This window comes from Fonsecaea multimorphosa, assembly GCF_000836435.1.
Source record: "Fonsecaea multimorphosa CBS 102226 unplaced genomic scaffold supercont1.6, whole genome shotgun sequence".
Taxonomy (NCBI): domain Eukaryota; kingdom Fungi; phylum Ascomycota; class Eurotiomycetes; order Chaetothyriales; family Herpotrichiellaceae; genus Fonsecaea; species Fonsecaea multimorphosa.
Window position 1 is genome coordinate 704,796 of NW_015971640.1, and position 13,705 is coordinate 718,500.

At 54.3% G+C, this 13,705-nt stretch overlaps 5 protein-coding genes across 5 annotated transcripts; 2 read left to right on the plus strand and 3 right to left on the minus strand.

The window, feature by feature from the left end:
* Positions 1-320: 320 nt before the first annotated feature.
* Z520_04001 (uncharacterized protein) lies at positions 321-1,823 on the plus strand (the record flags this gene model as incomplete). The annotated part of the gene is made up of 2 exons (XM_016774511.1): positions 321-523; positions 584-1,823. 2 exons carry the CDS (start codon positions 321-323, stop codon positions 1,821-1,823), a joined length of 1,443 nt encoding a protein of 480 aa, XP_016634438.1.
* A 168-nt stretch (positions 1,824-1,991) lies between these two features.
* Z520_04002 (uncharacterized protein) lies at positions 1,992-4,853 on the minus strand (the record flags this gene model as incomplete). Its single annotated transcript, XM_016774512.1, has 2 exons — positions 1,992-2,479; positions 2,603-4,853. The coding sequence occupies 2 exons, from the start codon at positions 4,851-4,853 to the stop codon at positions 1,992-1,994; spliced, it is 2,739 nt and encodes a 912-aa protein (XP_016634439.1).
* A 716-nt stretch (positions 4,854-5,569) lies between these two features.
* Positions 5,570-7,585, plus strand: Z520_04003 (uncharacterized protein; the record flags this gene model as incomplete). Its single annotated transcript, XM_016774513.1, has 1 exon — positions 5,570-7,585. One exon carries the CDS (start codon positions 5,570-5,572, stop codon positions 7,583-7,585), a length of 2,016 nt encoding a protein of 671 aa, XP_016634440.1.
* Positions 7,586-7,768: 183 nt separating this feature from the next.
* On the minus strand, positions 7,769-9,808 carry Z520_04004 (uncharacterized protein; the record flags this gene model as incomplete). The annotated part of the gene is made up of 1 exon (XM_016774514.1): positions 7,769-9,808. One exon carries the CDS (start codon positions 9,806-9,808, stop codon positions 7,769-7,771), a length of 2,040 nt encoding a protein of 679 aa, XP_016634441.1.
* A 1,943-nt stretch (positions 9,809-11,751) lies between these two features.
* Z520_04005 (nuclear distribution protein PAC1) lies at positions 11,752-13,181 on the minus strand (the record flags this gene model as incomplete). The annotated part of the gene is made up of 2 exons (XM_016774515.1): positions 11,752-13,087; positions 13,144-13,181. 2 exons carry the CDS (start codon positions 13,179-13,181, stop codon positions 11,752-11,754), a joined length of 1,374 nt encoding a protein of 457 aa, XP_016634442.1.
* Between the last annotated feature and the right edge of the window lie 524 nt (positions 13,182-13,705).

Consider the following 13,705-nt stretch of genomic DNA (forward strand, 5'->3'; position numbering starts at 1 on the left):
TACCCAGGTACCTAGGTAGGTACTTAGGTATATAATATATGGGAAGTCAATGGCTGATGAATACCGGCGTTTGCTTCCGGTCACACGGGGAAACGGTCGAAAGCCTCGGTTAAATTTCCGTTTCAGTAAATGCGGAGAGTTGCTCACGGCGAACGCTGCGTCATATCTCGATGCTGCTGTCGTGTGTCGTTAGACGAGGGTCAGGAAACTCGAAGGTAGATAGGCAGTGTCGTCTTTTTGGATCTTCCCTGACACCATCCAACAGGTGTCCCCTTATACTCCATCCTCTGCCAGACGATGACTGCGTCTACTGAGAGACAATGCTGAAAACAGCGCTTCGGCGGCGGGCTCTCCCCGTCTCGTTCGTCCAGCGAAGATGGACAACGCAGAATTCACAAGAACCATTTCCTCCCAACATCGAAGAGTGGTCACATCCGCCGTCAAATGCCAGCATTTCAGATGAAGAGATACAAAGACTAGCAGCTTTGCCTCGCCGACCTCTGACTCTGGCAGATCTCGTCAGGTAGATACCGCTCACTCGGCCGACTTATCGCGGATGACTTCTGACTCCTACCACAAACAGACATGGCAAACCTCCCTTACGAGACTCTGCTCTCCTCTCCTCCGCGAACTTCACCCTGTCCCTTCTCCCGGCTCGCCTCGCACACCGCATCCAAGCTCTTCGGAACCTGCCCTTTATCGTGGTGTCCAACCCAAATGTCTCCAAGATATACAACAACTACCTACATTCTCTCTCCACCCTACAAGCCTTCTACAAGAAGCCGATCGAGACCATTGAAGAGGAGATCAAGTTTACAGAGGCCATGGCCGACCTTGTTCGCACACATTCCAACACCATCCCAGTCCTTGCTCAGGGATTTCTCCAATGTAGGAAATACGTGGACCCGGCAGAAGTCACTCGATTTCTCGACCAACATCTCCGTGCACGCATAGGCACCAGACTCGTCGCAGAACAACATCTGGCCCTGCACATGGCTTCGACAGGTGAGCAGGCCAAGCAGAAACCAGATCCAACCCACGTCGGGGTAATCGACCTGGCGCTTCGTCCCGCAGACATTGTCCGCCGGTGTGAGGGCTTCGTGAACGAGGTCTGTGAGTACAAATACGGCGTTCGGGCCTCTCTGGTCATCGATGGGGATCAAGATGCAGAATTTGCACACATTCCCATGCACCTGGAATACATTATCACCGAACTCTTGAAAAATGCATTCCGCGCCACGATTGAGAATGGCAACGAGAAGGAGCCCATTGAAGTCACGATTGCCTCCGCTCCCGACGTCCAGACCACCAAGCTGGAATCGCTCAAGAAGCTGTCGGTAAGCAAAGAGAATGCATATGATTTCTCCCAGGAAGGGCTGGACGAGTACTGCGCTTCATCTGACGAGGACGTTGTTGGTTCTCTCAATTCCGCCGCCCCTTGCATCACCTTGCGCATCCGTGATCGAGGAGGCGGCATCCCCCCTGAAGCATTGCCCAACATCTGGTCATACAGCTTCACCACTTTCAACAACGAAGAAGCCGCAGCAGCGACCAACACCACCAGCGACGGCTCCGAGGGTCTAAGTGCTATCTCCAACAGTGGAACGAATCAGTCATCTATTGCCGGTCTAGGCTATGGGCTACCATTGGGACGTGCTTACGCCGAGTACTTTGGCGGGGGAATCGCCGTACAGAGTATGTGGGGTTGGGGCACGGATGTCTACCTGACGTTGCAGGGTATTGGGAATACTAAAGAATTGAAAGACGCGCCCAATGGTTTTGAAGAGTTAGAGAAAGAGATGGGCGATAAGGGAACGGACTAGCAGCTCCGACTCCTTCGCGGCACCATTTCCTCCGTTCGCGCATTAGCAAGTCTTCTCAAGTCGGAACCATCAAGGTATACCAGTTCCGCGACGCACCGTGCTTAAGGGCTTCTGACGCTTAAGCAGTGCTCAAACAGTCTATCATTTCCCAGCAATGCATGTTTGGTGTCAAGTAAACACCGCATGCAGCTTGCCAGAGGCTCTATCCGCCAACCGCTCCTGCATCGGGAGACCATACATCTCCCTCGTCCAGCGACAACAGATCTTCCTCGTGTCCTTTGGATCCACAATTTCCTCCACATTGAAGACGTTCGCCGTCCGCACCGGGTTCATCAACCTGATGTACTCGTCTTCCAGCTCCTTGTACCGTCTCTTCCACCCTTCCTCACCTTCCTTTTCGCGGATCATCTTCAGTTCATGACGGTGGCCGACCTCAATTCCGCCGTCCAATGGCAAAGATCCCCAATTGCCCGAGGGCCAGACGATCCGCATCCATGGTTCGCGGCTGTCGAGCATGATGCCGCCGGCGACCCCGTACGCGCGACGAGTCACGACGTTGAAGATTGGCGTGGTGGTGCTGTAGTAGGCCTTGCCGAGCTCGACGCCCCATTTCATGGTGGCGGTCCGTTCGGCGACCGTGCCGATGGCGTAGCCAGCTAGAGCAGTCAATATATCAGCAAATAGAGTAGCAGAACTTATGTAGAGGCAGAGGATATGTGAATATGTACATGTACGGGGGAAATATAACAGAGAAAAAGAAAATAAAGAAATATACTTACGAACGTCCACAAACTGCACAATAGGCAAATTAAACACATCACAAAACTTGAGCATCTTCATCAACTTCTGGCTCCCCAACGCGTCCAAGGCGCCGGAGTTGACTTCACAGTTCAGGGACAGAATCCCGACCGGCCGGCCGCCGAGTCTCGCGAGCCCCGTGATGCCCGTGCGTCCCCAGAGGGCGCCGATCTCGAACCACGAGCCTTTATCGACGACCGAGAGGATGATGGTGTAGGGGTTATACATCCTGCTCTTCTTGCGGGGCACTATACTTCTCAAGGCCAAATCTTCTCTGTCGACGGGGTCGTCACAGGTGTCGAGAACGGGAGGGGGCTGGAACTGTCCGCACGACGGCAAGTAGCCCAGCACGGTACGGATCTGGTCGAAACACTCCTGCTCGTTGGCGGCGAGGTTGTCGATGGTGCCGTTTGTGCAGTGCACATTGGGACCGCCGAGGTCGGCGAAGGAGAGGCCTTCTTCGAACGTGGCCCCCTCGACGACCTTGGGCCCCGCGTTGAAGAGGGACCCAATGTCCCCGGCCATGACGCTGAAATGGGTGCTCACGACGCGCGCGGCGCCCAGGCCGATCGCGGGACCCAAGACGGCGCCGATGTTGGGGATGCCCATGTTCAACTGCTTGATGACCGTCGAGAGCAGCGTCACGTGCGGCATGTAGCTGTACCCGTTTGTGATGATGGTCGAGACGCTGCCGCCGCCGGAGGAGCCGTCGACGAGTTTCACCACGGGGACTTTGAGGCGCAGGGCCAGCTTCTCGCCGTACAGTGTCTTGATCCCCACGGATCCGTCCGCGTGGCCGGACCGGATCGCGAAGTCATCGCTCGTCAGATAGATTTGTCTCCTGATCCCCGTCCTCGGGCATGTGATCCGGCCGAACCCCTGCGGGTTGTTGCTCGGTATGAAACCCCCGACGTGCTCGGTTTGTGGGTTTTGCGCATCTTTCTCCCACGAGACGGTCCCCGTCACGGAACCGATTTCGCGCCAGGTGGACGGGTCGAGGAGCGTGGAAATGCGTTCGCGTGACCAGAGTTTTCCCGAGGTCTTTTGGCGTATGTAGCCCCTCGACGAAGGGTCGGGCGTTGTGGCGATGCTGCGGAGGGTATGCAGGTGCGTGAGGATGTCGCTGTAGTCGGCGGGTAACTCGGAGGGGTCGGAGGATTTGGAGGATCTTTTGGACTTGCGGGACCGTTTTGTGTTGGGTTGGGTGGTTTGTGGTTCTTGTTGCATCGGCGAGATTTGGGAGCTTAGTTGGTTGAGCCGGCTGGAGGCTGTGGAGCTGGCCTTGGATTGTGGTTGGGAGGACACTGGATCGTCGGATGGAGGTGTCTGACCTGTTCCGGACATTGGGGCAGGAGGATTTTCTGGTGTGGACGATATAGATTGCGGTTGGCCGTATACGGGGTCATTGACGGTGGTGTTCTGTGTCGAGCTCGCCTGTGGTTGAGAATACACTGGATCCTCCGACGGAGATGCCTGGCCAGTTCCAGATACTGGGGCAGGAGGTGTTTCTGGCGTAGACGAAATAGATTGCGGCTGGCCGTACACAGGGTCGTTCACGGTGGTGGTGTTCTGTGTCCCTATACTCGATTGAGACGAGACCGGGTCGTCTGCCGTCTGAACCCTCCCAGCTCGTAGCCCCTGCCCTGGTGCACTCGGGGATGCTGAAGCGGAGACAGGCTGGGCATAAACGGGGTCACTCAGCACACCGCCTCTCACGCCCCTCGATTGAGAATACACAGGATCATCCGCCGCCGACACCTTACCCTGTCCAGGACCCATTTCACGCGAACCTGGCGCCGAAGGAGCTGTCTGGGGCTGGCCGTATACCGGATCATTGATTTGACTCTGACCCGCTGCTTGTCGCCGAGATTGCGAATACACAGGATCGTCCGCCGGCGGGACTTTGCCCTGTCCCGGGCCCGGCGCAGGAGGGTCTGACGCCGAAGTAACTATCTGGGTTTGGCCGTATACCGGATCGTTGACCTGGCTCTGACTCTGACCCCGTGCTGCCTGGTTGTCTCCCGCGGCGGCATCGACTTGCGAATAGACCGGGTCGTCTTTCCGGGCCTCTGTCTCTGTCCCTGTCCCCACGACCGATGGCCGTGAAGCTGGCCGCGACGGCGCGCTTGTTGACTGAGCGTAGACTGGATCATTGATGCTCGTTGAGGACCTCGAGGACGGTCCGACTTCAGAGTCATCGGCACGCGACGGGGTGGACTTTTTGGAGCCCATGATTCCTGTGGCCTGTCGTGTCGTGTCCCGTCGAGCTCGTTTCAATTCTTTCCCTCCTTCCTTCAATTCTTCTTCTTGATCTTAGGGTGGTTCGTCTCGTGCTTATTGACACCCACGACTACAAGTCCAGAGAGCAGAAAATCAAGCCTAATTGGACTTTTGACCATGTAAATTGAGGACTCTCTTCAATCCGAGTTCACAATCAGCGTTGGCTATCAGTGCTCTTCTGATGTGTCTTTTTGCCTTTTCCCTTCTTCCCTTTCCCTCTTAGTACAAACAGTCCGAAGGCCAAAAAATGAAGAGAGAGCAACAAGGTTGGAAACGAGGTTCCTGAATGCCTAGGTACGTAAGAGTGTCGTCTGGGGAAGTTTCAATGGCCAATGAATGGCTAATCGTCGGTTCCTCCCCCACAACTTCACAGATCCGGAGAACAGCCTCGGTTCATCATGTTGGAGTCAAGGGAGATTGCTTGAGGATATCCGAGATCAAGACTGGTAACGAATGGGACATCGAGCCAAGGCATCGGTACCAAAGGGAGTTGGCCTCTTTGTCTCAGGATGAGTTTTTTCTTGCCTTTGAGCAGCTATGTAAGGGGGGCTTTATGACAGACGTTTTTTTGGAAGCTGGAACTTCGAGACCGAACATATAAGAAGGATAGACCGATAAATAGAAAACCAGGTATTCTGACATTAAGACAACATCCAGAATATTGCAATATGCCACCACCTCAACGCCCGATCTCGCGCATCCTCGTCGCAAATCGTGGCGAGATCGCCATCCGAATTCTCCAATCATGCCACGAACTGGCACCACAACCTCCCACAACTTTTGCAATATACACGGACAACGACTCGACGCACATCTCCTTGGGCAGACCTCACCACGCCATCAAAGCCGCTTTTGGGCCGGCATCGTACATGAACATCGACTACCTGATTGGTGTGGTCAAGGAGCACAAAATCGACGCCGTGCACCCGGGGTATGGATTTTTGAGTGAGAGTGCAGAGTTTTCGCGCAGGATGTGGGAGGAGGCGGGATGTGTGGTCGTTGGCCCCGGTTGGGAGGTATTGGAGAGGACGGGGGATAAGTTGATGGCGAAAGCATTGGCGAGCGAGTGTGGTGTGCCGGTGCTAAAGGCGATGGAAAGACCGACTGGTAGTGTGGAGGATGTTAGGCGGTTTGCTGCGAGTGTTGGGTATCCCTTGATGATCAAGGCCGTGGACGGTGGTGGCGGGCGAGGTATTCGGTTGGTGAAAAGCGAGGACGCGCTGGACAATGCAGTGCAGAGATGTGTAGCCGAGTCGCCTTCTCGCTTGGTGTTCGCTGAACAAGCAGCCGTGGAAGGGTACAAGCACATCGAGGTGCAGATCGTCGGTGACGGCAAGGGCGGAGTCACGCACCTGTGGGAAAGAGACTGCAGCGTCCAGCGCCGGTTTCAGAAGATCGTCGAGTTGGCGCCGGCGCCGGTGCAGAATCGAAAAGTGATTGCACAGGTCATCGACTCGGCCGTGAGGATGGCCACGCAGCTGAAATACTTGGGTTTGGGGACCTGGGAGTATCTGGTCAATGTCCAACAGGAAAAGTTCTTCTTCCTCGAAATCAACCCGAGACTGCAGGTTGAACATACCATCACAGAGTGCATCACGGGCGTCGACCTCGTGAAGCAACAATTGCTTCTTGCTCAGGGTCTGCAGACGAGACTGGGAGGATCGCACGACGCCAACAAAGCACCCCCTTCTGCGTCAATTCAGCTACGCCTCTGCGCGGAAGATCCCACCGCCGGCTTCTCCTTGAGTATCGGCAAGGTCAGCGACGTGCAGTTCCCTTCTGGCAACGGCGTCCGGGTCGACAGCCATCTGTCGCGCGGAGGCGTGGTCGGGTCCGACTTTGACAACATGATGGCCAAGGTCATTGTCACCGCCTCAACCTGGGAAGAGTGCGTGGGCAAAGCGCGCAGAGCGCTGGAAGAGACAAAAATCGTGGGCGTCAAGTCGAATCTGAACCTCCTCAAGGCTATCTTGACGCATGAGAGGTTTGCGGCCGGCGACGCCGACACGAGCTGGCTCGAGCGGAACCTCGACCAGCTCGTCGCTCTCGGAGAACAACTCGGCAGCATTACTGAGATACGAGAAAGCTCGCTTCCCGCTCTGTCCTTGTCCAGCAGCAACACCCCGGGTTCCGCCGTCGGTGGCGCAGGCGCATCGACACTGTTCAGAAAAGGCGACGCCTGGACGTTGGTTCTTGAAAACTCCGGCGAGAAATCATCCTCAAGCGTGAAACCACCCGCTCACCACCTCTCCATCTCTCGCGTCACGCGCAATGAATTCCCCGCGGCGCTCATCGCCGACATCTCATACACCATCCCCGGTGCGAGAACGCACTCGTACAAGATGACTTTGAACAGCACGACTTCCTCCGCCGACGCCGCTGCCTCAACTCACCGACGGGGTGATCCAAGCAAAAAGACACACATTGTACTGCCCATGAGCGGAAAATTGGTCGAAGTGCTCGTTGACGAAGGGGACGAGGTGCGCGAAAACGAGGTCATTGCCTTCGTCAAGCAGATGAAGATGGAGTTGGAAGTCAGATCGCCCAGGGCCGGCAAGGTGAAATGGGTGATTGAGATGGAGAACGAGGAGGAAGGTGATGATGTTGCTGAAGGGGTGTTGTTGGTGGAACTGGAGGATGAGGAGGACAGTGCAAAGAAGCCGGAGGTCAGATCTAGATTGTGAGGCGAGATCGATCAAGGAGGATATATATTCATACAAGATATAGAAGCCTAGATATTGTCATGGCGTCTCTAATCTTTCACGTTGGCAATGCCCGAGCCACACAAGAAGCAATTAACACATGCAATTCCTTTCCTGTCCAGCTCCTTTTTCTGTCCTAGAGTAAAAAGGTATAGTATAGCAGCCTTATCTTCGCAAGAATTCTTCCACCTCAAAGCCAACCCTCCTCTTCGCCTTGTCCCAATTTTCCATCTCCTTGGCCTGCTGTGCCGCTGTTAGTGTCTTGTTTGTCCCCTTCGGATCTTCACCAGCTGCCAACGAGGTGTTGACTCCTGCTATACCAGTCTTCACGATCACCGCCCTAGAGTCTTGCAATCGAATCTCTACTCCTGTTCCTCCAGTATGGGATTGCGATGAAGCCACGCTTGACAATCTATCCCTGCTAACGCCCGTGTTTCCATGAGCGCCGCTCGCGACACTGGCATGGGTACCTTGTATTGGTATCTGTTTGACAACGTCCACACCGTCCGCAGGCTCTTCATCTACGCCTCTTATAATGATAGTGACGTCTGGTCCAATGCTTCCTCGCCACAGTGTGGCGAACCACTGCCAGTGAGCGGGCGGGGAGAAGCCGTCGTTTATAGGCATACTGATGGAGCTCGCATCGACAGTGGTCAGTTGGAAATGTGGAACGATAGCAATAGGTATGGCTCCGCTGGGATTGGTGCAAGAGGTTGGCGAAGGGGGGGTTGCAGTTGGCAGTGGCTGAACAGATGCTGGACGAGGCACCGAAGATGCTGGCAGAGGAGGTGGAATTCGTGACAGACTGGCTGCGGCCGGAGGCGGAGGCGTGCATGGCGGAGGTGTGCTTGGTGGAGGGGGAATGCGCTTCGAGTTAAGAGGGCGTGGGAAGGTCAGCAGCGATTGTGTTGCTCGCGAGTCCAACTCGCTTGGTGTCAATCCTTTGTTAGCCCACATGCCCGGTGTACTCTGGCTCCTGCCCTTATGTCCGACCGGGTTGACGAAAGGCGAGTTGATGGACATATCTGCAGCCTTGCTGAGGGTCTTGGGTGAAATTGCTGAGTCAAGCTGGTCTGTCCTCCCTTCCTGTATCGCACTAGATGATTGAGATGCGTTTCCTTCATGTAGGCTTCCCTCAGACGGCATCGGTGGCTGATGGTGATCTTCCGCTTCAGCCATAGGATGGTCCTCGTCGTGCTGGTCGAGCACAATGGGGTATGACTGCGATCCAGACCCAGGCCTCGAAGTAATATACTCGACCATGTCCTTGTTGATTTTGTGCCACTGACTCATTATGTCCAAATACGCATCTGGGGTCATGCCTCTCTTCTTCCCTCCACCGTGAACGGCCTTTGCGTCACGCATCGTAGAGTATGGATCTGGTCCTCCAAATATCCTCACGGCAAACTTGCCCTCCTTCTCTAACTGCTCAGCAAGAGAGTTGGTCATGCTCTCGACACTGGCAGCGTCCATGCCCTCAACGGCAATAATGGCCCCTCGAACTTCTGGTTTAGGAGATGTGAGACCTGGTGCCGGCAACGGACCCGAGATCTGAGAGAGGACTTTGATTTTGTTCAACACTGGGATGGACATAATCATGGCTTCGACTCCAGAACTCTGAGATTGCGTGGACGGCGTCTTGACTGGAGTCTGCGTAACCATTGTCTCTATTGGAGGCAAAGCTACACTCGGTCGGTTTCTCTGATGAGGAGGGGGTGGTCGTATAGGTTGCAGCTGTGGTGGGCGAGGGTATGCTGCTCGAGGAGGTGACACCATCTGCGGATTGGCAACTTGGACATGTTGGATGGGGATCTGTTGGGGGTGCTGCAGGACTTCTTGACGGGCATATACACCACCGGTGGTGGGGGAATGGGCATAAGAGTATGATGCTTCAGGATAAACTTCACGAGCTGGCAGATAAACGCCGTTGCCATTGAATCGCCGCCTCTTCGCATCTTGTGATTCTGCGGATGGGGGAGTCGGCAGTGTTTGAGAGGGAGGCGGGACAGCAAAGACCAAGCGAGGGTCGACTCGCTGGAAAGTGACATGTTCAGGCGAAAGAGCTTGCTGTCCGTGGATCCTCGAGCCCGGCGGAGCAGCACTGACAACGTAGCCACGTTTGGCAGGGACCGTAACAGCCATCGTTTGTCGTGCAGCAGACGCTAGCGGCGTACATACAGGAGCCGGGTTGGTGTAATAGTTCATCGGCTTACCACCACACTTTGGGCAACACTCTTGGGCTTCGGCAGACGAAGGGCCAGACAGAGAGGATTGATTGCTAACCCGGCCGTTGCGACGTGGATGGTAACGATAACCGGGATACTGTCGTTGATGGCGGGTTTTTTCTTCCTAAAGAACGCAAGAAGTCAGGGCAACAAAGGTCTTTGTGTGGTTGATAATCAGGGCAGTCTTTATCTCAACGTACTTCCGCAAGCAGATTCCATTCCTCTTTGGCCTCAGCGGACAGACCACGCCATTGTTCGCCAATGATCTTTGATACTTCCGGATTCGGAATACCTGGATTCTGCGCTATGATACTGGCCTGTTGATGTTGACGGAACAAAATAAAGGCTGTCGCAGAGTCAGCACTCTCTCATCTGCTAGAAAAGGCAATCTCACAGTTGCGAGGTCTGGGAATCTTGGGACTCGCTGGGCACAAGCAGATATTCTCTCTAGAATTGGAATCTTTTCTCACAGCAGCTGGATGAGGCTGAGTTTCCATTTCCAAAGAACGGCCTCGGCGGGAGGGAGAAGTGGATCCGGAGTCACCATTGGCAGTATCCTGAGGTTGTTCTATATACTCTTCACGGGTGGTACCAGTATGACTTGAACGCTCAGGTAGATGGTCCGGGCCACCATCTTGGGGAGACGCATGTCCGGTTGGAGACCGGTCACGAAATAAATGATGCTGCGCGAGGGATGAAGTACGTCTCAATGCGAGGTTATGCCCAGTGGGAGGCTTGGGTAGCAAACGATACCATGCTGGAAGGTTGGGGAGGTGATGGTTACTGGTAGCTGCTGAAGTCATAGCGCAAAGAAAGAATTCTTTGTACTCTGGCCATCCAAATTCTTTTCAGAGTGCAAGTGCGCGAATAGCAGACGCAGGAGGGCCACAGGTCTTTGTAGAGCATCAAAGAGAGCGTCTGCCATCCTCGCCTCACCTTCTTTCGTGGCCCTTTGTTCTGTGTATTGAGTCTCTGACGGGATAGTTCATCAGGAGCCATGGACATGAGCGATGAGCGATGAGCGAACATGTGAGGCTGGCGACAGGTTAGGTGGTCTGGGTTTGCTTTGTTCCCAGGCGAACGCAACACGGGAAAATGCGGTCCCAATCACCGTGCACCCGAAACAATAAGCAGTGGAATGCAGAGAAGACAAAGAATGAGTTCATCGCTGCTGTCGCAAAGGTGGAGCACTTGGAGGTCTTAGGAACGTAGGAAAGCTGGAAGTTCAGTTGCCTGTCGCACAGCTCGTGTTTGATCAGTGCTTTAGGTGCTAAGACTGTAGTTGAGTGACGAGGAAGAGAAATTCTCGGTCGGCCTGTTTCGCAATCGGATGGAATGCCCACGGGTAGTACCCTGGAGACCGCGATGAAGTGTGAAGCTGTCAGTCAGCTGCGATTGAGAGTTGAGACAACCGAAAACAGCTCGAAGAGCGTCATGTTTGTTTCTCTCCCGCCCTTGAAGGCAATGTAGAGAGGCACGGGCAGCACGAGACTACCAGAGGATGATGGAAATGATGATGAACGAGTCCAGACAAGTCCGCCAATTGATAAGTTGAGGTGATTGAATTTACTTGCACGTATCGACAAGACCCTGTGGCACTCCCTCAATCCGACGGGACGGTAGGCCGACGCCATCGGAGGCAGTCATGGTGGTGAATTTCATCCTCGTAATGATCGTACAAGAGTGTTTGTTTTCGAAATGAGAGCAGTCTGCGTCCACGGGCAGCAATTTGGACGGGGTAGAAGGGTTGTTTGAGGTGAAACGAACGTGTGGCTGGGTTTCATATATTTCGTAACTCGTACTCATACACTCATCCTAATCATCAATTTTGGTCTACCATCCAACGCTCCCACGATCAAGTCTTGCAAAACGATTCCCAAGCAATTCAGAAAGGCATTCAAGTTCCTTCCAGACTAATGCTCTTCACCCAGCGAAGACTCGAACGTTGCAGTCAACGCAGGCCGTGGCGATAACACAGCGAACCTTGCCTCCTCCGCCACTGTCTTCCTTCTTGACAGCATTGCCTACGCCATTGGCCTCTCCATTCATGCTTGGTTGGACTGGAATATCGGGGGCCCACCGGATGCTGGTGATGAAATGCTGGTGAGCATCATCTAGAACCTTGACACATTTACACTCCTGTGACAGATCCCAACAACGGATGGTTTTGTCGTCAGATATCGAAATCAGATACCGGCCAGCAGGGTGGAAGACCAGCCCCCGTACCCAATTATCATGTCCAACCAATGTCTTGTGGCATGTTCCCCGATTGTCCCATATTTTGATGACTTTGTCTCTTCCTCCCGTTGCGAGAAACTCTCCGCTACTGCTGGCTGGAGGCGGCTTCTTGTAACCTGCAACACTGGAGAGATGGGCGTAGGACGAGCTTGGGGCAAAGGCGACACACTCCACCACGTGCTCGTGGCCTAAGAAAGTGATCTTGACCTCGCCCGAGCTTGCATCCCATAACCGTGGTATTTGATCGTTCCCTGCGCTTAGTAGCCATCTACCGTCGATTGAGGGGACAACTGCCCGAACCCAGTCTGTGTGTCCCTTTAATGTTTTCAGGCAGTATCCAGTTGTGACATCCCATATCCGAAGTGTTTTATCTCTGGATGCAGATACCAATGTGTTCCCCGATAGAGGAGCCCCAGCAGCACCCGAAGGAATAAAGCGAATAGAAGAGATGGAATGGTCATGACCCGGTAGCGTCCGGATGTTCTTGTATTCGTCACTGGGGTCCCACAACCGGATGGTGAGGTCGCTGCTGCAACTGGCCAGAAGCGTGCCTCCTCTTGGACCGCCAAAGTCGACATCCAGCACTGCCTTCGTGTGACCTTTTAGAGTCCGTTCGAGCTCCCCCAGCTCCCAGTCCCAGATCTTGATCGTAGAGTCATCTGAAGCGGATGCGAGAGAGGAGAAGATTGGATGGAATGCAACGGCGGTAACAGGATCCCGGTGACCTTGCAGGGTGTGTCGGGCGGGGGCTCTAGGTAACCACGTCTGAGGGTCGATTTTTCGGTTCGAGGAGAGGGGTGTAGCAGTTTCTATCTCTTGTTGAAGGGCGACATTCTTGGCTTCGAGATCCATGATCTTTTTCTGTAGGCGGACCACTGAAGTCCATTTCTTCTCCAACAGGGTCTCATACTTTTTGGCGGTAACGTCGTCAAAGGTGTCGGCCAAGTTCGTTTCACGTCGCAAGGTATTCGCACTTTCGGTCATGCCAATCGAGAGCAAGTACGCGACCATGGACTTGTGCCTGGGACGAGGAGCGTCAGTCTCAAGGCGCGGGGAAAGGACAGCACGAGACCCTACAGTTCCTCTGCTTGACGCGAGGTCAGGAGCTGGCTCATTGCTGAACTGCTTGGGCGCGGAGCCCCTGATCGAATGTCTCCAATGCTCTAGATGCTCATGCAATAGCGAGAACAGTAGCTTCAACTGAACAAGTGGCCCGCAGCTTTCGTCAAGGATCGGACGTGTCGACCTCCCCGCTGGTGGAAGCAATTGACCGTCTACCACCGCTTCAGTCAACCCCTTCTGTGGCAATAATAGCTCTGTGTGAGCGAAGGAATGAAGGAGTGAAGATTTGGAGGGGCGAGGATGTGGTATTAGTAGCCAGAGAATGGGCGTCCGACAAAGACACAATGAAGGATAGTAGAAGCGAAAAAGTGTAGGGAGACCGACCTGGTCGTTTGGCGGTTTGTGTTGTCATAGGCACAAGCCAATGTTTATGTGCCAAACTTGACCCCATCGTGCCCATCTCCATCTGCATCCGCATCTCCAACACCAACTCAATGGTTTTCCCGCATGACACTTTTCCGCGCCTGCGACATCTGGCAAACAACTGATTTCACAGTGTCGCTTCTCTTAACGCCCC